General features: G+C 41.2%; 1 protein-coding gene across 7 annotated transcripts in view; it reads right to left on the reverse strand.

Annotated features, from left to right (window-relative positions):
• Positions 1-19432, reverse strand: part of LOC136013545 (cohesin subunit SA-2-like) — a 59020-nt gene that overhangs the window by 2118 nt on the left and 37470 nt on the right. For 5 of the 7 annotated variants that reach the window (XM_065677566.1, XM_065677562.1, XM_065677563.1 and 2 more), the window contains 16 exons: positions 19320-19423; positions 18808-18900; positions 18633-18722; positions 17446-17649; positions 15752-15828; positions 14684-14771; positions 13613-13690; positions 11506-11598; positions 10613-10781; positions 9549-9700; positions 8621-8722; positions 7115-7269; positions 6871-6999; positions 2786-2976; positions 1452-1626; positions 389-482 (listed from right to left, as the gene is read on the reverse strand). In XM_065677566.1, the coding sequence (XP_065533638.1) occupies positions 389-482; positions 1452-1626; positions 2786-2976; positions 6871-6999; positions 7115-7269; positions 8621-8722; positions 9549-9700; positions 10613-10781; positions 11506-11598; positions 13613-13690; positions 14684-14771; positions 15752-15828; positions 17446-17649; positions 18633-18722; positions 18808-18900; positions 19320-19423 (1994 nt within the window). The other 2 variants (XM_065677567.1, XM_065677565.1) reach the window with 2 other exon arrangements.

A 19432-nucleotide genomic window follows, 5' to 3' on the forward strand; every position in this document is an offset into this window, starting at 1 on the left:
GCAAACACCATTTCTGGAGCAGACATTCCCTGCAGGCCATGCAGCCGTGCCATCTCTATAATGTGTCAGTAGCATGAAGCAACTGCAGCAAATGGCTCTTAATCAAGAAACTTCACAGTATGGGTAAAGAGGAAACCAGATCCTCCTCTTAATGCATCCCAAGCTGGTGCTCAGTGTGCTGAAAGATGTCTAGATGCTACAGTTAGAATTGCCTTAAAAATGCAGATCAAGCTGAAGAAGGAGACTGCAGCTGGAAAGGGAAGAGGGGAAAACCCTTTTTCTCAGCCTCAAAGGGGCTGCTAGATGGGTACTCATGAGACTCTGAAATCACATTCACCCACCTCAACCATAGCTGTCCTCAGAGATGGAAAAATCAAGCTGGAATTACCTGGTCTGCACCAACCACATCAATATCAACATCTTCAGCTGTGTCCTCTGCTTGACCCTCCTCTGAGACCTCTTCTGTCTTAATCTCATCTTTGCTGGGGGGGGAAAAAAGGGCAAGTCTTGAGAAACTTGTTAACAGAGGCTGCACATTGCACAAGGGTGCTTAAGGCAGAGTAGTTCATGTATGAAGATCTGCTGCTGAGATATTCATGTTAAGGTAGGCCGAAGTTTCTGGCCCAGTATTCCTCAAGTACGAAAGAGGTCATGCTCTGAGGAATTGCCAATAAAGCAGTTCAGAAACAAAACATTCATTTAAACAGGGGCTACCTTCATGTTTAATACATTTTTGTTCTATTTGACTTGTGTTCATGAGGTCCATTCAACAAGTGTCCCAAAAACTGGAAAAGCATGTGTCTTTCTGGGATTTGTATTTTGTCTTGTAACCTAATATGGGACATGACACCTAACACCTCAATAAGTGAACAGTATTAAAGGAAAATACCCCAACTGAGCACTCCGAGTACTTTACAGAGTTCAAAAGTAGACTCCAGACTCCCTACTCCTGCAATACCTGTCTTTCACCCAAGTTCTGTGGGGTTTTAACTGCGTGCAGACATGCACCTCTAGAAGAAAGTCACCAGTTACGTAGTGGTTGCCAGCAGATCTGCAGAGATAAAAATCGTCTTTCATTTCCAGAGATGCAGAAAACACTCATTGTGCAGCTGCAGCAAACAGCCAGGGGGTAACCAATGCCACAGGCCTCTAATTAGGGCCAGAGACAGAGAACGGGACAGAGAGCCTTCCTCCTTCCTTGCCTTTTTTCCTTCACACTCGATACTGTCCAAAAAGGTTCAGAAGCCCTGGGGGACAATCAGGCTAAAGCAGCAAATGTAAATACTGGACTCAGGAAACAAAAACCCCAACCTGTCTGTGGGACACAGCCCGTAAGACAGACAGGAGGGGCACACACCCTGGAAGCATTACAAAGAGCAGAAGCAGAAGTGGATAGAGAGACCCCACGTGTCGGTAGAAGTGAAGGTGCTTGTAAGAAATAACACTCTCACCAGTATCTTCCACGCAGTCCTCCTGGACAAAGGAATGGCAGGTGTTCCTGCAAGTGCATCTCTTGAGATTTCAATCTCTTCCTGCTCTTGCCTGCTGCAGAGGCAAGCTGGGAAGCACACTGCGGTTCTGCAGATTTCCTTGCGGCCTCAGTCTGGCTGGTTTCAGGCAAAGACCCTGTAACAGACAGTGAAGAGACTCGTGCTTCAGCCACCCCTCAGAGGGCTCGGATGGACCTTTCCAACATGTTCCCCACAGCAGTGAAGCAATGGGGCCAGGCTCAAAGGGAGACCTGGAGCAAAGCATTTGCTTCTAAAGGAGACAGCTAAAAGCCACAAACAAGATAATCCATGTATTTTGCCCACTGGTCGTTTTTGCAATCTAGAGGTATGATCTCGGCCCCAGTCCGTAAGTGCTATCAGTACTGTTGAGTCTATACAACCCTCCACAAAAGAGGGCCTTTGGGACACAAAGGAACAAGCCTGATGAAGGCAAGTCACTGAAAAGAACATTTCTGAGAAAGGATGAGAAAGAAACTAAAGGATGCTCTGGGAAAATTGCCCGTCCTCCACACACAACTGCGTGTGTCCACAGCACTTTGCATTTTTACTGGCAATTGCTTCCATAATGCCTTTACTACATTTAAACAAGTCCCTTCATACCCATGCAGTGAATACCTCATTATGGATTGGGAGTCCATGAGAGCTGCTAAAGCCTGGATGCAGCCCACCTAACTATAACACTTTAAGTTAGGAGTATAATGTTATAGGTTCCCTAGAAATTCAAGGACTCTAGCAGATGATTTGGCTCAGATCATCTGGGCTAATGTTCTGAATCAACTTCTAGAAATACCTCTCCTGTCTCAATTATCTATAGGGCCTAAAGCAACAATACCCTTAACAATTAAAAGCAATGAACCACGTCTCAACAGCATAGACAAATGCCAGAGCTCAGTACAGAGAATTCATCCAGAACAGGTTGCCCAGAGAAGTTGTGGCTGCCCCATCAAAGGAAGTGTTTAAGGCCAGGTTGGATGGGGCTTTGGTCTAGTGGTAGGGGTTTGGACCTAGATGGTCTTTAAGGTCCCTTCTAACCCAAACCTTTCTGTGATTCCATGATTACCTGAATTCGGCTCACTCAGTCTCCAGACCAACCTTACTGCTATTAAGTGATGGTGAGACCTTGAACAGCAACAAAGCTGAAGGCAAAAATCACAGTTCAAACTGTAAAGTCCATGACTTCCAGCACACTGCGGCACTGCTAATGCAAAGCATGAAGTGCATTTTAGCTGGGACAGTGCAAATATAGCTGATCCAGAACAGGGAAGCTTTCATACCATTAGACAATTTCCTTTTAAAAGAAGATGTCTTAGATGTGCCCACAGGGGACCACTCTCCTGAACTGCCAAGTACAGAGCTCTCCTCATCTTCATTTGCCAATAATGAGTTCCTGTACCAAATCAACGGCTGCCATTCGTCTCCTCTGCAAGGCAGTGGTTCTGCTACATACCTCTGTAAGTAAGCATACCTGGAGGAAACCAAAAACAAGCATAAAAAAAAGTAATTGCTAGAAAGGCATTTTCCCTCTGCTCTCCAAAGATGCAGACAGAACTGTCAGAGAAAAAGAAATGGCATCGCTTTTCTCAAAAGTATCTGACATCTCTGAAATATCTGAATATTTAAAATGCAAATACCTTCAAAGCTGAAAGGGTGCTTGAATGTAAGCATTAGAAACAATACTAGATCCACAGGAATCACAGAATTACATCAGTCACTAGAATGAATTGCCTGCGCAGGAAAAGTCACTGTTAGTTGCTGCTGCCAAGAGCAGTTTGAACAGAGCAGAACTCTGCAAGGGTGCACCCCTTGTCCTGGTGGCCCTTTTCTGCGTCACTGACTGCAATGCAAAAGAGATCCCAGATGAGAGATGCTCCTTGTGGTTCAACAGGATAGCGCATTGGGAAATGGGGGATTTATGCCATGAGTGCCTGTTTTGTCAAAACTAAAAACAAGAACAACCAATTAAACCACTTTTCTATAGTATCATCTCAAATTCAATCCAATTCTCTCAGGTTCCAAATAAAATGTCAAGTGTCTGCAAGATGCAGCTAATAGCTCTACAGTTACAACACACAGGGTGTGGAAAACATTGGTCCAAACGCCTGTTCTGCCTGATCCAATCTGGAGACTTGATATTGGGCCCCCCTGAACTCCAGATGAAGCCATCACCTCTTCTGCAGCAGAGGGGTCTCCTTCAATCATTTTCCTCAAAAACCAGGACATTCCTGACCCGTTCCTACTTCATAACAATAAGAAAACCAAAGCCTGACTCAGGATTAGAAACTGGACATTCACTACATTTCAGCTACAGCTCATCACTTTAAAATCAAGCCCAGTGTTGTTAAAATGGACCCCACCTTCACAAATACCAGAACTGATGGTTTTAACGCCAGCCTGTGGAGTATATTATTCTTTCTTTGATTAGGAGTGTGGCCTGGAAAATATCAGACATTTCATTTGCTTTGCAAAACAAGAAAACTGGTGCTGGGAGGAGGCTAGGGTAAGCACTGACTCCGAAACAATTAGAGCCCTGGACTCTGGGGGGCCCAGGGATCAAGCAACCCTGGTAATGGAATTTGTTGATTTCAAACAAGCATGTATTGTAATTACATTTTTAGGGTCTAATCCAACTGCTATCAATGTCAATGGAAAGACTCCTACTGATTCAGGAATCAGGCCCTCATGCTGCTTGTTATTCAATAATTCATTTCTTGTGTGCATTTTGTGGCACAGAGCAATTGACAAGTCTGATATTTTACTGCTACAGCCTGGGCAATCACAGGGGAGGAGGTTAATATCCATATACTTTGATGGTGTTGAAATATACTCCTTTCTAACAAATGCCCATATTCTGCATCTCATCTGTTACAGGTACATTCACATATGTTAACATACATACCTGGACATCAATCCTATGATTAATAATAAAAATGAAAATAACCAGATGTTTATTTCTAAAAGTTCATGTTGACCTAAAACATTCCATCCAGTAATTTATGATGGAGCTAAACCTAAATATTTCTAAGAGGAAATATAATCTCCAGCCCCTGCAAGGCATTTTAGGACTCCCAGAATAGAAACTGTTACTCTAGAAACTTAGTCTGAATGTACTTGTGGATAGAATTGCAATTTCCCCCCTTGTGAATTTTATTGTTTCCCATTTGTTCCCAGCAGCAGGGGGGAGGTCCAAAGCATTAAGAACTGAAGCCAAAGTGCATTCCTTGCTAGGTTCTGTATTTCCCACAGAAGTTTTCAATGAATAAACCTACCTGAATGTATCTAATAATACATTCAGGAATATACTTCTGGAATATATCCCTCCGGTGAAGAAGTTAAATATAGCCCTAGGAAAACATTATTGGGGTTTAGCTTTAAATCTGCCTACTTCAATGATGAAATATTTTCCTCTTGTTTAATTAAAAGTTGCTCCTTGGAGGTAAATGAAATGACAAAGTTATTCAAGGATGGATTAACAGAAATCTACTCACTGCTCAAGTGTCGCCACTCAGATTATAACAGCTCTTTAAAATGCAGACAACATGGACAGAGTTGCACAGAAACTGTACAAAACAGGGCCTGGAGCACCTCCCCAGTGAGAACAGGCTGAGAGAGTTGGGGCTGTTCAAGAAGAGAAGGCTCTGGGGACACATTATTGCAGCCTTCCAGTACCTAAAGGGGGCCTACAAGAAATCCAGAGAGGGACTTTTTACAAAGGCATGTAGGGACAGGACAAGGGGAAATGGCTTTATATCAAAAGAGGGGAGATTCAAATTAGACACTGGGAAGCTCTTCCCTGTGACGGTGGTGAGGCGCTGGTACAGGTTGCCCAGAGAAGCTGTGGCTGCCCTATCCACGGCAGTGCTCAAGGCCAAGTTGGATGGGGCTATGAGCAACCTGGTCTCATGGAAGGTGTCCCTGCCCATGGCATGGGGGTTGGAATTGGATGAGATTTAAGGTGCCTTCCAACCCAAACCATTCTGTGATTCTATGGTTCTGTGAAAGCCAATTCTAGTCACAGACCTCAAAGATCCTCTCTGAGAGGAATGCAAGAATATAAAGGGGAATTATCACTACCCATGGATTATCCATATCAGATTTACCAGGAACTGCAGTCAGGGTATATCAAATACTTTTCTTCCGTATTCTGCATTCTGGATTTGAAGTAATTTTTCAAAATACACTGTCTGGGTAGCTGGCAATTGTTAATAAATTGTGTTTGTCATGTAAAGCTAACAGGAAAGTAGACATTTTACCACTCTTGACCCTTGTTATATAAAAACTGCTTGATGATACTCATGGAAGTTATCCTCCAATTTAAGACAAAGCGACACAGAAGCAAACAAGTTATACAGGGCTCAGCAAGACATGATGGCAGATTGGTTTTTTTTTTTCATTTCTGCTGACTTCTTCTCCAAAGTGGAAATTTTCTTGTCAGGTACTGGGGTGATTTGCTCAGAAATTCAAACAGGCAGATGCATCTTCATGTTTCATCTTACATTCCCATGTCTTCAAATACGCTCTCAGGAAAATGGAAATACCTGTTACATATTTTGCAATAGTTTTTTACAGTGCCTGTAAATAGCAGACTGAAGTGCAGAGATCCAGATCCAACAGAAGCAGCACTGACTTGGGAAGTAATGAGAAAGGACAAATCGAAGGAAGAACATTACTTCCATCTCAAAAATAACTTAAGGTGAGGCAGGTGAAGAAGAGAATAAGAGACATAATAATACATCTCTCTGTGCAGATGCATAATTCTCCATGATGCCAAAATAAGGATAGCATTCTTATATTATTAAATAAAAATATTTAAACCACTGTATAACATATGCCCAAACAGATCAGGGCATATTCCCCCATAAATAGTAAATTCTTGAACTCAAATGTCCTCATTACGAATAGTGTCATGTGTATTTCTATTCCAAATACATTCCATGGAACTCACATAATTGAGCTTGGAAGCTGTGGAATTATGGCATCACAAAATAATGATCTGGGCACTCCCTTCATCTTTTCTGCTTTACATTTCTGTTCAGAAAAGCAGTGCTGCCACTCCACTAGCCAGTCAAGCTGCAGATCTCTTCCACCAAATTAACATTGTCTTTCCTATAGAAGAATTGCCATGCATGGCCACAACTATGTCTAGAAATTAACTAGAATGCATACTGCATGTACAATCTGAAATAACTCCTACTGCAAAACCCAACAAGTATCTTCAAGCTAACAGCCTCAGGGGCAGATTGATTTCAAAGGTTCTCTGAAAAGCCCTCAAGCAACTTCTGCAGCACCCAAGGTCAAGTGTCCCACGTACAGGGATACACAAAGCAAACTGTGTATGACAATGTACAAGAACTTAACTTACACTAGTCTTTTGTCTGGCTTTAGCAGCTTGTTGGAAAATTCGCTGATGATTAACAGAAAGCTCAAGTTAGGAGGCAAGCATTTTCCATGTACTCCATTAGCTCCTTGAAAAGCAAATTCAATCCCTTCCCTATTGGAATAGAAAATAAAAAAAAAAGGAGAAAGAAAAACAAAGTAATAAAACAGACAAACAGACAATGAACAAAGCAATGACAATGGACAAAGTGATGTTACATGGCACATACTTGTGTATCATGGCTACAGATTCTCTAGATTTCACTTGGTCCCAGCCAAACGTTAGTGAAAAGCGACGAGCAAGTTCCTTCATGTTTGTGAAGGAAGCAGAGGAGAAGTCCAAACCACCACTGCTGTCGTGGCTTTCTGCATGTGCCTGAAACAGCTGCAAAAGAAGTCTCAGATAAGCAACCATACGTAATCCTACAGGCAAACAAAGCACCAGAAGGATAGAGACACACACAGCAAGCAACAGTTGGCTTCCACAGACAGAAGCCTTACCAAAGAGCAGGTAAGTCGTACTTTAGAAGTACATGACTGCAACAGCAAGAAGGTACTGACACAAATGACACTGTTGTGCTAACAGGCATAAATCAAAAAAGAAAAATAAAACATGGTGTGCATAAACAGAGAACCAGTTCCTGAAGATGGTGGCTCCACTGACCCCATCTCCTGCTGGGACTTCTGAATCAAGCCCCAGAGGCCTAATTTGCCCAAGAAGCTTCTGGAATATCAGAATGCAAATATAAAGCATCAAGTCTGGCAGCAGCATAGTTCAATTTCTTTAAAGTGAGACTGGGTCAAAAGCATGTTTTGAGCTCAACTAACTATGTTTTGGGGTTTTCTTGGTAACAGAACATGGAGAGGTAGCTTGTTCTCTTCAACCTGTTAACTTTCAAGGTCAAGCAATGGCCAAAAAGGGCCTGTTGTCTATGTGATACCTAAACACAAAGTCCTGACTATGTCAGCAGAATATATGTAGCCAAATGCTGCTTAGCCTCATCTAAGCTCAGATTTCAGGGGCTAGTTCACAGATCTAAGCCCCTGGCAATGTGTGTGAAATAAGCAAAGCTCATGTGTCAATACCCCCTGCAAGGAGCCTGCTCTGTGGCTTACAGCACGACTCCAGGCTAGAAGCAGCTCTGGTCATGGGCAGAGCTGGCGAAAGCAGCTGCTAAAATAGCTAACTGCCCTCATCAGTCAGCAGCTGCAAGCCCCAGCAACTGAGATCCTTCAGAAAGGCTGCAACTACTTTCTTCCAGAAAAAAATACTGCAGATATGGGGGGTTAGAGCTTGCCAGCCACAGATACATTTCTGGTTCCTTAAACTGAATAGGAATTGAGGTACTCTGTAAAATACAGACTACACCATATTTGGCTGTATACTGTAAAATATCCTTAACCTTTGTTAAGAGATGCCTACTGTATCCCAAGAAACTCTTCATACTTACACATCAGTCCTAACACACTATGCATTTGAAGGTTAAAACCAAGACCAAAAAAAATCATGCACAAAATTACAATTTAAAACAGATATAATGATTTGTAAGGAGTTTTGATGTTTTTTTGTTTAATCAACATACACATAGAAAGTACAGGCAAGGAAAACAATTTCTTCCAGTAGTTTGGGTTTTCTTTTTAATGGATTTGAATTTTGAATAATTAGAGCAAACACTCCAATATGAGTACAGCTGTCATTAACAGCCCCTACCCTCTTGCTTTAATCTTAACCTTACCTGCTGCAGACAGATAATCAGTGTCTTGGTACTCTGAATTTTGTTATTGTGTCTCGTCTTGCTTAAAGTTTCTTTAATTATGTCTCCAAAATCATTGTAGGTCTATTAACAGCAACAAAACAAATGAAATTATCATTCCCCTTCTTTAGCACGGGGAGTACACAAAACATGACTGCTTTCATGGGACAGAAGTTCACGAAACACTCCCAATATCAGAACACCCAAGCTAAAAGATGAAAACTGGACTTTTTCTATTATTTCATATGTAAAGCAATGCCGTGTTCCTTCAAGAGAATGTGAGGATTAAAGTTACACTGAAATTGTTAAGTATTTATTACAACAAAAGAACAAAACCTCCTCAGGAGAGAGAGTTTTCTGTATTTAACCAGTGCTTGCTTTGGGCCTAGTGAAGAACAAGATCCATAACCAGGGATTTCGGAAGTCCTGCTAGTTGGCTTAAGGAAACTGTCCATCTGTGCTCTTCTCAGTCTTCCTGAAATCCACTTCAGAGTGGCTGAAGCTCTACCAGTTGTTTAAACACCAGCCCTCGTGTGAATTCTAGACCATCTGTGTATGGACTGGGTGAGCTGTGTGAAGTTGACTGCTTCAGTGTGGGAAACTATTATTAAAATACTCTCCAAGCCATAAACTGCTTCTCTGCAGTGACCCCTCTGGAGAAGCTGAGGAGCAGATGTGCAGACAGATGTACCCCCTACTCAATTTTCAGTAACTTTGCTCTGCAAAGATACCTCACTGCAGGCAAAGGGGGAAGCTTTCTCGTGCACTTGCTTGATTTTATAGCCCTTTTGTGATCATGCAAGGTTTCTGAGCCATAAGACTATTAACCCCACATCTTTCACAAACACTGGAGTCACTCTGAAAAACTAAAATGCACTGATAAGCAAAGCAACCTCATCTAAAACATTACCTTCACATAATACTTGTAGATCTCCGCAGCTGCAGTCATCTCTACCACATTGTATGCTATTAACTTGCAATACGCTGCAAGAAGACTTCGCTTTTTGTGCAAGTTGTCAAGTTTGCAACTTTCATCCGTTCTTTCCTCCTCTTCTGTCAGGTCTAGGGAAACAAAAGCATTGAAGCTTTGTTCTACTTTATTCAAGATCTCAATTTTAATGACAAACTTTCATCCAAATAGCACAGACTCTGCTGTTCAGTCAACACAGTAAGCAACAGATGCTACTGCTCATTCCTGAGTGTATCAGAAAATACAGGTTTATTTCCATTTCAAAGCTTGAAGCTGATGACAGTGAAAGCAAGTTATTTCCACAGTCTTCTTTCTACTGTCATCTTCATGGGGCTTTTACATTTCTGCTAGTCAGAATCTCCTTGCACAACACTGTTCACAGCTACAGAATGGAACCAGAGCACACAAACATGCCGAGTGGAACACACCAGACAAATTGCAACCACATTTGTTTTCCCTCAAATAACACAGATGCTAGAAAACCAGCATGTAACTCATCAGAAACCCTACAAAAGCTGCCACGTACCATTAACAAGGGAAGAGTTCAGATGAAACTCTCCAAGCAGTTAACAAAAAGGGTGAGAGAAAAAAGTAATTTCGTGTCATTAACTCTCTGGAACACAGGTTAATTACTAGATGGAAAACTTGTGGAAAACAAATACTCCTAAGAGTCTTTCAAAACAGCTACAAAGGTGCTTGGGGAGAGCTTCTTGCAGGAGGAGAGCTGAGATACACTCTTTCCTGGTGCAAATGTAAGTAAATTTGCAGATACTTCTTGTGGTTGATCCACAAGATGATCCACAAGATTGAGTGGATACAGATCAGTGTATCACAGATCAGCCACTTTCTTTGTAAAGGGACCCAGTCAAAAAAAAAACAAGCAACCCCAGCCCCTTCTCCCCTCAAAAAAACCCCAAAGACCAGCCCATTTTCCTGATACATCCAGTACAGATGACAAAAGACAGAAGTGGTAGACTGTTTCTCAGGTGATGATGATGTCTAACCTTTGCTTTCCTCTTCTTCCCCCATGAAAACATGTTCCTGAATAAATAAAAGCAGTTTTTCCTGAAGTGATGTGCTAGGAAGATAATCTAGAAGTCCAACTGCTTCTTCGTTATCATTTGCATCCTGATGACTCAAAATCAGCAACCAGTCACAGAGTATCAGGAAGGCCTGTACCAAGCAAACAAAGCCAAAGAAGTTTTTAGAGACCACTTTTCATGCCAACTCCACTTTCCATCTCCATCAAACACCAGCATTAACAAACTAGCTTCTATCCCACTTCTTTTTTGCAAGCTAAAGATTTCTGTTTGTTCCAGCATGTGGTAAAATGTCACAGCAAAGCCCTTCTAGAATTTGTACCTTAGGATACAGCATATATAGGTATCATGCATTAACACCACCTAAAAGCTGTCAAACTTCCATGGAAAGAAGAGCTCTGTTATGCCAGAATATCTCCCCTTTAACACATGAACTACTGGACAATTTCTCCCATTTTCTTAGGTAATATTCATAGCAAGGCATTACTAAAGCAATGATAGCAACCAGTACACAGTACACTGCTCAGTCTAATCAGAAAACACAATGATTATCAACCAGCAAATTGAGATATTCAGATTCATGAATTGAGACATTCATTGATTCTGCAGATGCACCATGCAGACACGTATCTGTGCTTGATTAAAGCACTGAATTTTGTAGCATTTCAACTAACATAACTTTAATTTTCCTTTAAAATAAACAGTCGAAGATTGGAGTTTTTTAGAGTTATTTTTCTGCCAAGACTAAAGCAAAATACCAAAAATCAGTAGAAGGAAATACTAGTATGAAAAGAAAGACAGGCATTTATAAGGAGGACTGAGCATGAACACCAGTTAAGTGATAGAGAAACACAAACCTTTTCTTTTACATCTTTATCCTTATGGTGGAGGAAGTGCATGCAAATCTGACTGAAATGTCTCAGCTCCCTTCCTAGTGCAAAAAGAGTCTCCTAAAAACATATTTAGGAAAAGTGACAGGAAAAATACGTTATGGACTATGATTCATTAGAGAATTACAGAACAAGAAATAGTTGCATCTTTCTTCCACTGCTATTATTCATTTAAGATAGCACAGCTGATGACATTATGAGAAAAGCTGACATCTCCCAGTAGCAACAGCTTACTAGCTATGAACAGCTTTTAAACCATGGCTTGTTTTCAGGCACAATATCTGGGATAGAAAGGTCAATCCATACAAAATATATAATTTCCCCTCCACTCTGGTGCAGAAATGTGACAAATACTAGTAGGACATGTGCAGCTGTCACACTTGCTGAGGCTAGTGGTATTCAGCAAGTCACACCCTGTTGCTCCAGGTTGGATGAAGCCTTGGGTGGGATGGTTTAGTGTGAGGTGTCCCTGCCTATGGCAGGGGGGTTGGAACTAGATGATCTTGAGGTCCTTTCCAACCCAAACTATTCTATGATTCTATCCTATGATTCTATGATGGGCAGTTTAATAGAATGTGTTCCCTTATTCCCTTCCTCACTTCAGTTTATCCTTATGATGCAGTAAGGATGATTTTCACTTCAGAGATAGAAGTAGAGTCATGAAAACTCTGGTCCATCCCACCTAATTTGCAACATGTATTGCCTTCTGAAGCTGCTCTTCTCCCTCCTTCTATTGGCTATAGAGGGAATGCAGTTTAACCACACTGCTACCTTTGGCACTCAAAAACTTAGACACCTCTGTTTGTTAAGGTGAATCCAGCAAGACAGACTACTTGATTTGCCCACAGCCATAGAAAAGACCCTAATCCTTCATCAGGCCCCAGCTGTTGCACTGCGCTGAGCTTTGAGCAGTGAATAGAAGAGGAATGCCCTTACAGGAGGGCTGGATTTTGTGCTATGCAACTGTACATTTACACGAAAGGGGATCCATCCCAGGGCATGCTGCAAAGAAGCAGAGCAGGAGATAAACCATTGCCTTAACACTCTTGGGGGTGGAGGGGGAGGAAGAAACAGTTCTAGAGTTGCTGGTCCAGGAAATGTTCTTTTTTGCTCTTAGAATTTCTCTCCCTGCCAACATCCAGATTTGGCCCTGCAGAGTGGCCATAACATTGTGCTTCCAATCAAAATCTGCTCCCAGATGAAAGGTCAAATTAAAAAATATGCTGCCCCATTATCAGTTAAGCTAACCATGTCTAGACTGAAAGGCAGAACATATTAGAGCAGTGAGAGATGCGGACATCCACACAGGAATGGAATGGGACAAGAATAGATAGTGAATCAGTCACCAAACGGGCAACCTCCCAGCTAACAAATGTCCATGTCAGCGTCCTGTTCTGCACACACGGGAGAGAGCACCAAGGGAAGGGGACAGAATGACAGAAGCAGCAGCAGTCAGTGTAGTCAAAAATTACCATGAAGAGAAGCAGCACAGGTACACATTCACATGTGAACTGAAGCATAAAGGAGTTTTGCTCTGTGGTGTCTTCAACTAGACTGTCTTCTAAAATACCTGCCAGAACTTGGCACTTTTGAAAACCAATTAAGAAAGTAAATAGTTGACGAGAAAACTGCCACTTTTCTCAAGCTTTCTGACAGATATATGTAAGTAAAACAAGAAAATAAGAACAAAACAAAGCAACAGATTTCCTGGAGGATTCACTGAATACTCTTTGTCGCTTAAAACAAGAAAACAACAAACTATTTGGCAGTGGAACAAGCTCCTTATCTCCATCAAGCCTCAGGAATTCAATGCACATGTTTTGCAGTAAAAATAGAGGTGATCCACTGTTCACTTGTTCTCCTGCAGCCTGAAAAAGCATAAACACTTTTTACAAAAGGAGGGCAAGACAGAGAGAAAATGCCTCAATTCAACCTGGTTCCCTCAAGAAAACACACAAATTAACTCCTTAGAAAGCTTGGCACTCAGGTTTTTTCTGGCAATCTAAGAACAAAAAAGCAACTTAAACTTAGAGAATCACAACTCTGGCATACAAAATTACATGGAGCAACCAACCTTGGGAGAATTTTCTGAAACTGCAGCTAGTTGCCACAGAAGAGAAAAATATGTGCACTGGAGAGCTGGCACGATAATCTGCAAATAAAAACACATGTCCTTTATTTACATGAACCTTTGCACATGAAACAGCAAAAAGCTTAGGAAGCAAAAAGCATTCAAGCCTGACAATCTGCATGCTTGCATGACTGTTTTTGCACTGTAAAGTATTTAGACACTCAAAATAAACTTAATGAGTTTACAAACAAGCAAACATTGCCTCTTGAGAACCTCCATTACTAAGGTGCTGCTTCTGCAGAACTCTGACATCATGATGAGTTCAGTGGAAATTAACCATGTACTAAAAAGAGTGTTCACAGAAGCTAACTTTAGCTTAGCTTCTCAGGATTTCTCTGCAGTCGTTGATGAAAGGTTGACTCCTCCAGAGGGCAATTCAGAGCAGAAGCCAAACTTTGGTGCTCCAATGCCCCATCTAAAGGAGTCCCCCTCTACATACTTCCTGCAGGCTCTCTTTACTCAACTGTATTTTACCCCTTCCCAAATAACCTCAAGTTGTCGCCTCAAAACAGGTGCTGATTAACAGTCACGGCTGCTGGAGTACTTCACCTTGTAATCCCAGGATATATACCTCCATCTTGGCACAGCCAATATCTGAATTGAGGCAATCAGACAATCAAAAGGCTGTGGTTGAGACAGCTAGTAATTACAAACCATTTTCACCAAGAGTCAGTATTCAAGCAACAGGTCCAAAGTATTCCTATTTCTGGTTACATGCAATCTACAATTTGATGTGTACTGAGAGCAAGACTGTGCAATCATGGGAAGTACTGAGTATGGCAAAGGATCAATCCAGATGTCAGATGATTACCACAGTTTTGGATGAATCTATGGCATGAATTTACCAATTCAAATAATGTTATACCAAAGACAGCCTCATTTCCCCAGACAGAGAAATGGAAACAGTATCTTTCTGCCCCACAGGACATTTATATATAAGATTATTTAGTATTTCCTAATTTTCCTGCTTTCAACAAGAAAAAGATCCTTCAGTGTTAAATATTAACAACTGACCAGAACAGGCAAACTCCCATGTTCCTTTTCAAACACCAGCAACCTTAAAGTTTTGTCATACAGATTCCACTTGGTGAGATCGTGTGCACTGTAAGTGAAAAACAAATGACAATGATACACTAAGCAAGAAACCAAATCTCACCTGACCAAACAGGTTAAATGTATTCTATTTTTGCCTTTATCTAATGTATAGCAATAATGTTAAACAACTAATTAATAATTCTAAAGGGGGGAATTAAATTGTTTTCACAATCTAACACTGCAACCTTTAAACCATAGCCTTACAGTCTGCATTCCTACCACAAAACTGCAGTGTCATGAGGAGAGGAAAACCAGCTTAAGCTCTGTTCCTTTTCCTGTACTCTACCCACATTCTCTAGGTGCCCAAAAGGGTTTAAAGAACAATTTCCCCACACCACTTTAAAAGGCTGTATCTAATACTCGAGTGTTTGCAGCTCAACATTAGACTTCTCTTTGCAAAAACAGAGCAGCCCTAGCATGCAGGGTAGGTAAAAGACTAAGAAGGCAGCCAAATTCCCCACCCTCTACCATCTTGCATGATAATTTACTTGGTGAACAATCCCTAGAGAACCAAGCTTTTGAGAAATCCATCTTTTAACAAAGGAAGATCAAATAAACTAAATCAAGCAAAGCGGATAACATCTGCTGGGGGGGGGGGGGGGGGGGAAGACTTTATTCACTATACCCTCTTCAGACTGACCACCAGTGTTGACACTAAGGCAGTGCAAAAGCATCCAGCTAGGAGAGAGGCATCACAGAGAGAATCTTTGGCGCACATTCTGAGATCCCAACTCTGTAACACAGACTTCTCAAGCCACATTAGGGCTAACGCTCTAACCTCAATAATGAATCCAAAAGAATTCCATACCTAAGAGTACAGTTCCATTAAGAAAAAACTAAAACTTGCAGCACTTCTCATAGAGATCATTTTCATTCTTTTGGGAAAAATCTTACTAAACGCAACAAACAAGAGCAATTCTCACTTTGCACCTATTAGGTGGATACTTCAGTATATGGGAAGGTAAATTGTGTAAATAAATATCTCACTTATGAAAAGCTGCTACTCTTCTCAAAACAGAGTGCATCCAGGAAATTTCTCCTGCATCCGTACAAAATCCTTCTTCCTAAATTATGAAAGTTTGGGAAAGAGGAAGAAATTAGCCAGTGTGGGGCAAGACAACTGCTATGCTCTCTTCCCAACCAATCCACAAGTTTGAATTACTGTCCTCCAGCCCTCCCCTGTCCCTTCACCTTTAACAATGCTACTCATGCCTTCCTCTACAGTAAAAAGAAACCAACACTTTGCACGGAAATTCTGTATAAGGAAACATTCCTGACATTAATAAACCCATGGCAGCCTCCCAGGACTACAGTATTGCTAACACAGAGATAAAACCAGCAGTTAGGCTAACACAGAAGTGCTGACCCTCAGACTCACAGGCCTTTCGTGGTCCCTCACACAGTTGTTAAGGATCACTGGGGGTCTAACTGCTCACTTGGTGCTGACTCTCCTTGCTTCCAGCTGCCAGATCACATTCAAAGATAGCTAAAAATATATTAAATACTTTCCCATAGATGCAATTGCTGTAGTTTCCACAAGTATACTACGTGATTATGGGAGACAGTATATACAACCAGGAATTAGAAGGGAGGGGTTCCAGGAGAAATCTCTTTATTTAGATATGGATCACACTAAAAAGGAGTTGAAGAATCCCTGGTCTAGCACTTTTCTTGTGTCTTATAAGCATACATTCTCCCACATTGACATAGATATCTATTTAAGACCAGCAAAATAAACCTAATTTGAGGTTAGGGGATTTTTTGGCTTGACACATTTTACAATATCCCAGTGTCCAATAAAAACCTGTCAGTGTTAACACTCATACCATGGCACGACACCTGTTCATGACGGCACAGTTGATCAGATCAGCTGCAGGCTTCTGTTGTTCAGTTCAGCCAGCAAGCTATTCATATCACCACCAGCTGTTTCTGCTTTTTAGAACTAATGAAGAACTTTGAGGGAGACTCTGCAGTTCTCCTTCAAGGGGAAGGTCATTATTCAAAGACCCCACAGATTTACAGTCTGCTTATACAATTACAGACCACTGGGTTGATTTTTCCCCCCCCCAAAACTATCTCTACAGACAAAGTGACAGAACAAAAGACATCTTCTGTATAGTCAAATATGTAGTAGTACAGAACTATACCTTTCCTTGGGAACAGCCTCATCACCTATAGATCCACGGCACTTATTAGCTGATCCTGCACACAGTATCTTTGGCCTGGTAACAGAACAACTATGGAGTAACTGTGGAGCTTAAGCTCAGAATATCTGGTCTAGCACTTATCTTGTTTCTCATAAACACACATTCTTCCACATTAACATAGATATGTATTTAAGACCATCAAGATAAATCCAATTTGTGGTTAGCGGATTTTTGGCTCAATGCATTTTCCAAAAACTGCTGGTATCCCATGAAAACCTGCCAGAAGCCATAAAATGCCCTGTTGCTGGTGTGGACTACCTCGTTTATTACTTTCCCCACTCTATTCCTGCCAAAATACATCTGCTTCATTAAAATTTAAACAGTTTTTTCAGAGGCACAAACTCATCTTGGGAAGCTCTGTTCCCCTCGAGCAGAAACAGTAGACAGAGAATAGCTCCATATCCCCCTTAGTATTTTTGTCTTATTTTTTCATAGGGAAACAGTCTGTTTATCTCCACAATGAGTCACAATCACCTTTTGCCAGAAGCCGTCTAGTAGGTGGTTAAGCTGTCCCATCAACTCATCTATCAGTTGAGATCGGGCATGATCCACCTGGCTATAGATGGCAATCTCTTCACTGCAGAGGACATAATAAGTCCTGGAGGAAGCCTCAAGGACAGACATGTCAGAGTGCTTAGCCACAATGTCCTTCATCTCTCTCAGCAAAGCATCCAAATGCTGCAGGTGATAAAAGGAGTATTATAGGTAAATTGTACAAAAATCCACTTATGCTTTAGATACACTTCACTAGGCCCACATATGTCCATATCCAACTTAAAATAAATGCCAGTCTAAGAAGCAGAGGGGCAGGATTAAAGGATGCAACATTTTTGTCTGGGTTTATAGGTTGGGTTTTTTTTGTTATTATTGTCTCTGGATCTTCCTAAAGAATGAAGCAACTGCTTCAAGTTCTACTTTAGCAGTACACATTTGGCTCTACATAAAAATAAAGACAAAGGTAGGGAATAAAAAATATCTTTCCAAAGGACAGGTGTGTCTCCGAACTATGGAAGTTGTCTCCCTCAGCAGCAGAAGATGGAAAATGTTTCAGATCATGTTAGCAACTGGGATCTTCACTCAGTAAGAGGAGGTAGCTTCTGCCATTCTGCTGACTCTCCTCCAGTTAACATTTTGTGCTGAAATTAACCTAGGAGTGTTCGCCTAACATTACCTCCCTGCAAACATCCCTGATTAAGAATACATTAAGCTATTTCAAGGATTTCATCTATCCATTTCTGACCATCCCTTTCCCATCAGCGGATACATTATCTCCATTCTTATCTTTCAGTTACTATCATTCCCCAGCAGCTGGGAGTCAGTCTTCAAGGAGAATGAAACCTATTCTGTTGTAAACTCCTGGGAGACACCAGCTCAGGCACATGGCATTACCCACCCTCTCTCCACCCAGCAATGAAAAACCTAGGGCCTACCACATGAAACCACAAATCATTACCCACTAGGGCCACTCATAGCATACTAAAGCTGACAAGCACTAAGGCTTTTCTTTGACAGTTCCTAATAAGACTACTTTCCTCAAAGTATGAGATGATTTCTTTACATTTCAACAGTCTCCTACTTGTTCCAAGTCCCACTAAACTCTGTGCATTGTCACAGAAATTTAGTACGTTCCACATGAACCAACTACCCCAATTCTTATTCACCTTCTCTAGATGTCCCGTACTGTAAACATCTAAATCATAATACTGGGGAATCTGCAGAAGATTTGCCACTTTTTGTGCATCTGTTGAATACTGCAGAGAAAAAACAGGATATGAGTACACTGCAGGAATTTTAATGAAATATTTAACATGCATTCACATAGCAGCTGTTAGTTACCTTTGCCAAGAGCTGAGGAAGCACCATAATAAAGTGTTCGGTAATTTTGGTACAATCTTCCAATTGTATTTTCTTCTCTTTTACTGAAAGAATCTGCAGATAAAGCATTTTGTTTCAATTATAAAATCTCTTAGATTTGAGTGGCATTTTATATGTAACCCAAGGTTAACTCACATGCCTTTGTCTAAAGTGGATCAAGCTAAGATACAGATACTTTTCCATGGAGACAACCAGATGATTTTTATTTTTTGTTAACCATAAATTAGATGCGAACTGCTGAACAGCTATATCCCGCAGATAAAATGCTCACCATTTGTCAGTAACATGCTTCCGCTGGCATTCCTCTAATGCCTATCTCCTTCAACTGAAAAGATGCAGAGGTCATGGTTTCATAAAATAAACCATTTTATTTCCTAAGATATACCTACTGCAAGGAACATGCTATCTGGCAAAACACAAAAGGCAAAGAGAATGTGATTACAGGACAATAAATAAGATTAAGATGTACTGACTTTTTTGGCTGCACCTCTGCCCACTGGAGGATGACCTTCAGCTGCTTCTCTAACTGTTGCGAGGATAATTTCAATGAGGGCACTTTGATAAGCATCACTCAGTTCTGTAAGTA

Source organism: Lathamus discolor, chromosome 4, assembly GCF_037157495.1.
Source record: "Lathamus discolor isolate bLatDis1 chromosome 4, bLatDis1.hap1, whole genome shotgun sequence".
Taxonomy (NCBI): domain Eukaryota; kingdom Metazoa; phylum Chordata; class Aves; order Psittaciformes; family Psittacidae; genus Lathamus; species Lathamus discolor.